The sequence below is a fragment of the Apodemus sylvaticus genome, chromosome 19 (genome assembly GCF_947179515.1).
Source record: "Apodemus sylvaticus chromosome 19, mApoSyl1.1, whole genome shotgun sequence".
NCBI lineage: Eukaryota > Metazoa > Chordata > Mammalia > Rodentia > Muridae > Apodemus > Apodemus sylvaticus.
The window spans coordinates 65,915,315-65,925,573 of NC_067490.1; the positions used below are offsets into that span (position 1 = coordinate 65,915,315).

General features: G+C 43.6%; 1 protein-coding gene across 1 annotated transcript; it reads right to left on the reverse strand.

Annotated features, from left to right (window-relative positions):
• Positions 1 to 3,649: 3,649 nt before the first annotated feature.
• On the reverse strand, positions 3,650 to 6,382 carry LOC127669733 (PRAME family member 6-like). Its single transcript, XM_052163925.1, has 3 exons — positions 6,096 to 6,382; positions 5,086 to 5,673; positions 3,650 to 4,217 (listed from the first exon to the last, which is right to left on the reverse strand). Exons 1-3 carry the CDS (start codon positions 6,380 to 6,382, stop codon positions 3,650 to 3,652), a joined length of 1,443 nt encoding a protein of 480 aa, XP_052019885.1.
• Positions 6,383 to 10,259: the final 3,877 nt, after the last annotated feature.

Consider the following 10,259-nt stretch of genomic DNA (forward strand, 5'->3'; position numbering starts at 1 on the left):
AGAAGTGCAAATACATCTTGTCTTTACAGTCCATAGTGAAACCATCTCAGAAAGATTACCTGGTGGTTTTTGGCTTTTCCTATATGGTTGCTGGCACACATTCTTAAAAATGGAGTGGGAAACTAACTGATCAGTTTTATCTCTTATTAATACAACTAGATCCCAACTTCTACACCTAAGGATCAGTGAACATTTAAAAAGAGGGGGCAGAATCATTGTAAGAGTGCTTGCATGGAAAGAAAGATTTATAAACCAGATTGTTCAAGGTTTCCACAAGTAAAGAGGGAGAACTGGATTCTGATCATTCCTTGGTTTCTGGTGCTTATGTTCTTTCCCTTGCCTCTTGCTATCTGGTTATCTCTGGTGTTAGCTGATCTTGCTGTATCTTACTGTGGCTTGTCACTCCCACAAGCCTGTGTGTCAGTACTCCTGTGAGACCTGTTCTCTCTGAGAGGAATTTGGATATGGTGAGCTTGGCACAGGGCCAGCTCCAAGGTACAGCTGGAAGGATCCTGTCCCCAGCCTTTCCTTGGTTGTTGTGTCCTGATGGCCCCAAGCAGGTCCCTCTTGGGCCAGGACTTTAAGCAGAAGTGGTGGTCTTACTTGCATTCAAAGGTGTGTCAGCAGTCCTGGGAAAACAGCTCTCTCCCATATTTGGGTATAGGGAGCTGTAGCACATGGTCAGTTCAGGGCCCAGATGGAAACCGGAAGAATCCTGTCCGAGGCTGTTCCTTGATTCCTGTGTCTAGAATTCTCTAGGTGGGTCCCTCAGAACAGAAGTGGTGGTCTTGCCTATAATCACAGACCTGTTAGCACTCCTAGGTGACCAGCTCTCTGCAGCCAGTGTTTGGGTATGGAACATTGTGACACAAAATCAGCTCTGAGCACAAACAGAAACCAGGTGGATCCTGTTCCAGGCTGCTCCTCAGTGCCTGTGTCCTGAGGGTTCCATGGGGGGATCCCTCAAACAGCTTTGCTGTATGTTTTAAGGGATATTTAAGTGCCTGGAGCTGATCCTGTGCCACAGCCCAAATACCACCAGAAGAGAGTGCATCTCCCAGGACTGCTGACAAGCCTGTGAGCATTAGTAGGATCACCACTTCTGCTCTGAGGACCTGCCCAGAGACCACAGGCTATGGGAACAAAGGAGTAACCTGTGACAGAATTCTTCAGGTTTCCATCTGAGCCCAAGCTGATCCTGTGCCATAGCACTCCACACTCAAACACCATACGGGGAGAGCTGGTCTCCTACTAGTGCCTACACCCCTGTGAGCACAGGTAAAACCACCACTTCTGCTCTAATATCTGACCCAAGATGGACCTACCTAGAGCCACTAGGACTCAGGAACCAAGGAACAGCCAGGAACAGGATCCTTCCAGTTTCTGTTTTCACCGGGGGAGCTGACCCTGTGCCACAGCTCTCCAAACCCATTCTTCTTGGAGAGAACTGATCTCCCAGGAATACTGACACAAAGGCTTGCAGGAGTGACAAGCCACAGTCAGAGACAGCAAAACCAGCTAACACCAGAGGTAATAAGATGGTGAGAGGCAAGTACAAGTACATAAGCAACAGAAACCAAGGCTACTAGGCAATATCAGAACCCAGCACTCCCACTGCAGCCAGCCCTGAATACTCCAACACACCAGAAAAACAAGACTCTGCTTTAAAATCACATCTCATGATGATGATAGGGGGCTTTAAGAAGGACATAAATAACCCCCTTAAAGAAATACAGGAGAACACAGGTAAACAGTGTCTTCATTCAAAGACACCACCTGAAAAAGTTGCTCAGGTGAGGAAGGATGGAGAATTGTTCTGCACATCAGGATGAGTTTTCCATTTACTTCAGAGATTGTTAGGTGCTTGATGTGGGAATGCTAGGGTGGTAGTAGCTGGGCTGGGAATGGTATCTGAACTGCATCCCACAGCTCTGTATCTCTCTGTGTAATGTATATGTTTTGCCTGCATGCACTTATATTCACTACACATACAGGAGTTCAGATATGGGAATAGGATTGAATGGAAGTTGAGTTCCACAGAGCTGGAAGGATACAAGCCTACAGGTTGGTAGCAGGAAAGAATCCTAGTGGTCTAAAAGCATAGCAAGGGCTCTAATCTGTTGGACAATCTCTATTGCCTCTAAGGTGTCCAATTTTGAGGTAGGATACACAACAGAAAGCACAGTACTCAATAGTATATAAATAGTAAATGAGTTTGCTCTATAGGATGGCACCATCTGGACAACACAACCTAAAACACATTATGCATGTGCTTGTGTAACAAAACAGTGCTGAGGTGCTGAGGCAGAGCTACAATGCTGAGGAAACAGTCTTGACATGGAGCTGTATCCAGAGTCAATGAACCAGAAGATGCAGAATGAATTCCCTCCATAGAGGACTTCATTGCAAAAATAATGCATTTGCCTTTTTTTTTTTTGGTGGGGAATTTATTTTTTTTGAGACAGGGTTTCTCTCTGTTGCCCTGGCTGTCCCGGAACTCACTCTGTAGACCAGGCTGGCCTCAAACTCAGAAATCCTCCTGCCTATGCCTCCCATGTGCTGGGATTAAAGGCGTGCGCCACCACTGCTCGGCCACGCCATTGTCTTAAAGAACACTAGTAGCCCCTTCTCCATTTTTGTCCCTGCAGTTCTTTTCTGTAACTGGGGGGGGGGGGGTCTGGGGTTCAGGCCAATGCTAGATTATAAATCAAGAAATAAAATAATAATATAATAATGATAATAACAACAACAATAATAGGACACTGTTAGCACGTGGAGAATATCAATCCCCAGTGGGTTTGATGCCTAACAACCCTGCTTATCCTGTCTCTACCTTTCTGTGGGTGAAGTGACCTGGAAGGCAGACAGGGCCTCAGGAGATGGATAGAGTATGTCTTCTAATTGTGAGAAATAACTTGTATTGTGGGACCACACTTTCACAGATAAAGCTATTCAACATTATGTAAGAACAAGAAGATAGACTATGGTCATAATAAGTAGTATGATAGCACATGTCTGTGAAAAATGATACTTCTAACAACTCCTCCACACCCCATTTCTAGAATGTCCTTGATTTCAGGGTCTTGTGTATTAATGCCACTGAGTCCACAATCACATCACATCACAAGGAAGGTTCTTGACAGATGTTGGTTTTCAAGAGCCACTCACAAGTAATTTGACAACTCTGCGTACATACTCACCAAGGAGCCAAAGAGTGGGAAGCAAAGAGTGAAATACAATGTCATAATTGACTTTTATGCTACCAATATATCTTACATGATAATTTCTTTGATCATACATCATGAGGTCATAGGATACTATGAACACAAACCTAAAACTGAGGTCAGTGTCTCAACAGTACATGAGAGGAGAACATTCAGTTCAGAGATTGGCCATATATTTACAACCTGGGGAAGACACTGGTGATTCTGTCCCGATGGGGACACATTTAGAAATGCAGTACCATCTTTCTGATTCTACAAAACACCTGATGTTATTACCTTATTCTTCATTTCAAGTGACCCTTGTGGTCTTCATACACAGAACACCATTTTGATTCCAATGAATTTGAAACCACAAAGTTCAGGAACCCCATGATGAACGTACTTCCTCAGATATCATATCCTAGCATCTAGAATCAACTTCTTCTTTACCGCCAGCAATGGCAAAGTCTGGTCTTCATATCATAGATGCAGCGACTCCTACAATAACGGCAGGTTTCTGAAGGAAATGTGATTGTCTTGGGCTGCCTTCTGGCCCTGAGAATGTCCATGAGATTTCGACACAGTTGGGAAAATCTGTGCAGTATAAGATAACCCTCGTGATCATAGCACTCTCGTGGGGCCAGGTACTGCTCAACAACCAGCTTCCTCTGATTGGCCATGCATTGCAGAAGCTCCTTCATTACAGCCGTGGAGACGTCATCCTCATAGAAATCGACAGAGGTGAGTTGTGAGCGCTGGCCCAGAGCAGGCAAAAGGGTTTTGAGCTGAGAGTCGTTCATCCTGCAGTTCTCTAACTGCAAGGTCTGCAGAGTTTCAGAAACATTCTCTAGGAAAATTCGGAGACTCATGGAACACGATTTGGGAAACACTACACCATCAAACTGCAGGTGTTTCAGTTGACACAGCCTCTGACACTCTGACATGTGTTTCAAGTCTGACTTTGAGAGTTGGCAGATAATCATAGACAAGGACTCCAAGGGGCTCCTCAGGCATCTAGAGAAAGAACAAGAAAATTGTTCTGACTCATGGTGCAGGAGGACAGGAGTAAGATTGATACTGACACAGAGAATCCACATATGATTCTATCTAGAGTCAATCTATGCTTATGGTGAAGGTCCACCCTGGGGAAACAGCATGATGGTGTCTCCTCATAGCATTGTTTACTGAAGCATATTACACTCATGTAGGGTGGAATCAGACCCACTCTGTCAGAGAACTAGAGTTTGCCCCATCATGCTAGGAGAGCACACCTAGAAAGAACTACCACAGAAGGGTTCTGGCAATATCTTGGCCTATGTCCTGCAGACTTTATCCATGTCCCGGCTATTTCCACAATCTTTATCCCCGATCACAGCATTTCACCCTTGACACTGGTGATCCCAACCACAGTGTCACAGCTTTCCCGTCTACTGAGTTGTGTTCAAATCTTTATGGAGAAGTAGAGGCTGACTGACTCCAATAGAGGAACAAAGTGGTTGTTGTTCTCACATATCTTTGTAGAGGGTAGTTGTGGAGCCTCCCCATATCTGGGCCCCTCTGCTCTGTCCTGTTACCTTGAATCAGTTTTGCCTGGATCCCAAAGGGTAATATGGAAAGCACACTTACAGCATCTGACCCACACAATGGACATTCTTACAAGACAGCTTTCTCAATATCCCCTACCCCAGCCCATACTATTCCACATGAGTGGGGACCGAATCATGTGTGCTCCATTAAGAAGGAAACAATCCACACATTGATAGTGTAATAAGTGCATCACTGTAACATCCTCTATGACTGTCACACCTGAGATGCCCACTAATGATTGGAGTAAAGGGAAAGGTTGTTGCTATAACAGAAACAGATCATTATCCTGCCTTACCTAAACAACTGTTTCATGTTGTCACTGGAAAAGTAGCCACCATTCATGGAGAGGTGTTGGAGATAGTTGAGTTTGGAGAACTGAGAAAGGAATTTGGCAGCACAGTTCTTTACATCTACAAAATGAAGCACACCACTAACTGAGATCCTCAATCTTATTTCCCTTAGATGGAATTTGTGAAGATTTCTCATCTGGCCAAAGCAAGGTGCAAAGCAACCTATAAAGGATACGACCTGCTTTGTGTCTATTTCCAATTCCTCAATATAGTTTGGCTGAAAAATGTTCAAGATCTCCCTGATAATCTCCACTGGGAAGTGACAAATCTTCATCTTCAGACAGCATTGCCTCAAAGAGTGTTTTCTCTGATGGGCCCATTGTAGTAAGCATGTTTGATGTTGTTGCAGAGAGAAGTCAAGGCTCCGGTCAGTGACCACCTTCAAACACTGCCTCAGTGCATATCTAGGAATGTGCTTTGCAACTTGCTTCTCATTCCCAGTCTTTGCTGAGCAGACTTCATCCTTTCTTCTAGCCCATACATCCCAAAAATCCTGGTGCACATCTCTCAAGTCCAGGACTTGAAGCTTCCTACTTCTGTGAAAGACAAAGGCAAAGTTTCATAATGTTAAATGAACCAACATGGAGTTAGCCTGGATCCCACATATCTAAGATCAGCTCCATCACAGTACACTGCACCAGGCAGGCAAGGAGCTGCATCTGGAGACATGACCCACATCCCTTCATTCATTTGCTCTTGACTTGTGTCTCTTCAATATCTAATGCCTGTAGGAAAGGCACAGAAAGGCTCATCCTAACATGACTCCTTGTACCCTGAGCTGTCCTGACCTATGAATATCATTTAGGTCAGTTTTCAAACTGAATAGTGTTTCCACAAATCACCATGTCAATGACATCATTATTCCCTGTGCCGTTTGACCCCATTCTTCCTGCCCTAATGTGTGTCTTACACTATCCCTATGATTCCACATCTAGTCTCCTTGGGCCTTGCTTACCTGGGACTAGCATTCTGTGTCTGTAGTATATCTATTCCCTCCAGCACAGCTTGCAAGACTTCCACATCAGGGGTTCTCATCAGGGCCCCCACAGGGAGGCAGGGAAAGGGCCAGGCTGCCACCATTGCCTTCAATATCTGTATGTGTCTGCCATTGAAAGCCTCTAGGAAGAGTGGTGGGAAAAGCAGCGTGGGCAGGTGATCCAGATCGGAGGAGTTTATGGCATCTTTCCTCAGCAGCACATCCAGTGCCAGCTGGGGGAGTGTGAGAGGGTTGTAGGTGCTCATCCTGCTAGATATTCAGTCAGAAGCAACCTGGTGAAGCATTTAGGAGACATAATTTCAGGCTAAGTTTTGAGAAGTCCTATTTCTCACATATTTCATGAACCAGAAGTATAGAGCCCATGCTCTGGCAATAATGAAGAACACAGTCTGCCCAATTATACAATCCTGTGGTCTCCAAGCCACAAGTTCATCACTCTTAGCATGTGGATTCTCTTTTAAACACCCACCGTGGAAAAAGTTATTCACTGTTGCATGGGATATCAACCCATGCTCCTCTTAATTTCATGCCTAGTATAAGACAAAGTTTCAGACTAGCCAGAGTGTTCATTCAGGAAAAAGGACACTGAACACCTGTGCAGGCCCTGAAAAAAATATACTGCTTATGTCACAGATGCAACCAGGTTATTGTCCTTGAAAAAGATTGATCCCTCCGGGGAAGGGCTAAGGAGATCCTATGAGATGCCTGTGTGTATGTATCACTTAACACGTTGAAGGCCAGGGTGAGAAATCTGGGCTATATGATATTGTTGTGGGAAATGAGGTAAAATTCATAGCCCCCTTGATATACAATCAGACCACGTCTAAAATGTAAAACCTCTGCCAAGTGGTTCTGGCACACACCTTTAATCCCAGTACTTGGGAGGCAGAGGCAGGCGGATATCTGAGTTAGAGGCCAGCCAGGGCTACACAGAGAAACCCTGTCTCAAAAAAACCAAAACAAACAAACAAATAAATAAATAGATAAATAGATAAACAGATAGATAAACAAATAAAATAAAGAAGTAAATAAAAATAAATAAATACTTAAATACATAAAATACAAACCTAAGTAAAACCTAAAACTTTTCCCAGAGACTTGAACAGCCAAACTACTGAATGAGAGCACCTGCTCATGTGAGTCTTAGAGGAGAAGCCAAGTTTACATAGGCTACAGAGAGGAGAGTTTCCCATGACAAGTTAGAGTCCAGACAAAGAAAGAGATGAGACAATATACCTATCAGTACTTCCAAATGTTTGTTTATACTTTAAAATATGTTATTGCCTATAAAAGATGCTTCCGTTCAGTTGGCTCTCCTTCCGGTCTTGAATGGAACTCATTATGTAGCCCAGGCTTACTGTCACACACTATGCTCCTGTGGGTGGTTAGCAGCCTTGGATTTTCTTTTTTTTCCTCCACTATGCATGCCGAGAGCCCTTTGCTTTTAGAACTCTGCGTAGACGCCAAACAAGCCTATAAGAAAACATAATTGAAGCCCTTTGGAGGAAGAGTTGGGAGGATTTCACACCAGTCTAATCTATAAAGTATATTTCATGCTAGTTCAGGTTCAGGAAAATCACTGCACTCCAGCAGTAAAGACAGGAACATGTCTATGAGTTTCAGGGCAGCCTGATCCACAGTGAGAACAAATTTCTTTAGCCATGCATAGAGGTACACCCCTTTAATCATAGCACTCAGAAGGCAAAGGGAGGTAGAACTCTTTGAGTTCCTAGCCAGGCTGGTCTAGAGAGAGAATTCAAGGACCCCCCAGAGCTGTAAAATGTGATACTATTTTAGGGATGACAGGAGCCTGGAGGCTGGCAGGTGAAGCTTTAATAATCACCCATGCATTCTCAGTATTTGGTGCCTACCTTTGATTGTAGTAGTCCAAAAGCAAAGACGGGAGGATCTCTGTGGGTTTTAGGCCACCTGGATCCACACAGTGAGAACTTGTCCAACAACATCAAATTCCAAACACAAAACAGTGGTACCTTTCTTGAAGAAAACAGTAGAAACCTCAGTTCATCAAACCTTTAGAACCTATTTCACCAGTGACCCTAGACAGGTTCAGAGTTAAAAGTACTGGTTCCAAACACGAAGACCACAGTTGTATGTCTGGATCACAGGAAGATAACACATCTGAAAGGTTTTCTCCCACCTCCACATGTGCACCATGACAAATGGCCCAATCACCAGTAATTAGAAATCAAAACTTGCTGGGAATTTGGTACCTGCCTTTAATCCTATAACTTACGAGGCAGAGGCAGGCAAATCTCTAAGAAATATGGATCCCATGTGTATTAGTTTGGGTTCTCTAGAGTCAGAGAATGTATGTGCATACTCTATAGAGTTAGACAATTTGTCGATGACTTACACTCTATAATTCAACTCCCCAAAATGGGCAGCAGCAGCTGTGGATCGAAGTCCAAGGATCTAGCAGTTGCTCAGATCCACGAGGCAAGCAGGCAAGGAAGAGTGTGTAAATTTTCCTTCTTCAAATGTCCTTATATATCTCAAGTAGAGGGTATAGCCCGGATTAAAGGCTGTAGGTCTCCAACAGAGGGTGTGGACCAGATTAAAGGTGTGTGGGTCTCCTGCAGAGGTGTGGCTCAGATTAAAGGTATATGCCTCTACACCTTTAATCCCAGATGATCTTCAACTGGGAGATCTCCTTGTCTTAATCTTCTGGAATTCGTAGCACAGACACCCCTTCATTCAAGGGGTTCTGCACCTGTAAACTGGCTCAAGTCTGTAAATGGATTCACTGGCTGAGGTTGCCTTTTGCCATGATCCAATGCAGTCTTTCTATTATTTGTTTGAGGATTTTTCTGCTTATACAGATCAAACAGATATGCAGTAGGTTTCCTATGTATTTCATCCCTGGAAATACCATGATTGATTAGTCAGCACCAAAGGTTCAAACGATTTATATTATTATAAATTCCACCTCTCTGGCCATTATGGGGTATGTTATTATAAAGATTGTTTTCTTTACGCTGTCCATTATAATAACTACGATCACCTTGTCTCTGGCAATTCAATGCTGCCACCTAGTCCTTGTTAACTTGGGGCCCAATTAAACCCATAGAATTTAATTCATCCAGTTGAGCAGCAGCATCTCCAACCCTAAGTTCTGGCACAAGGAAAAGGCAAGAACAAAACTCTTTAAATGTGCTGGTGCCCCTCTCAACAGTTTGTGTCTTATAGGACTGGTGAAGGGCGTATCTTCAGGACCTTCCCACTGTGAAGGATTGGGCTTTACACAACATATCCTCTCTAACATTGCAATTTTCCTAAGCCTTAAAATCCCTTCATCAACACTAAGCCAAGGGATATCAGGCATCTCCAACTCCTTTTCAGTAGGCCATTTTTTGATAAATACTTCAGTCAACCAAACAAACTTTTGACACCTTTTTAAATTGTGCGAACTTCCATGTTAAACCTAGAATCTCCACTCAGAGGGCCCATGCCAATAAACTCAACCTGCTCTAGTTTTATGTTCCTTCCACCATTATCCCCCCACCCTTAAAATCCAGTCCCACACATATTCTCCAGACTTCTGCTTGAATGAATTAGCAAACTCATTAAGCTCCTTATTAGTATAGTGTATTTCCCCATGGACTACACTTTCTACCTCCCCTTTAGGAGCTTGCATACCATGTACCAAGAGATGTGTTCATCTTCTGAAGTAAGGATGGCACTGTTACCTTTTTACCTAGCTGCCTCCCCTCTTCACTGTTCATCACACTGCTGACATCTAGGCTATGAACTGCTCTACAGGCTTCTGATTTCTTTCTCATATTCAGATGATTTTGCTCAAGTTCTCAATCTCTGCTTCCACCTCACTAAGCTTTTCTTGCGATAAGCAAAGTCAGTGTCTTGCTCTGAGACAGACCTCCAAGCAGACCTGCCATTCAAAAAAAAAAAAAATGTGGGATCTTCCGGGTACCTTTCTGCAAGTTCATTGCGGCTTTGCAGGCCAGAATAGTTCACTATTTCCTGCTCTGAAATCTGCTGTTCTGTGCTGTGCTATAAGGTTCAAACAGAAAAGCATTATCAGGAAGTTGAATGAGACTAAATCTGTAATCAAGGTTATTCAATGTTATTAAAGGAATGGTTACA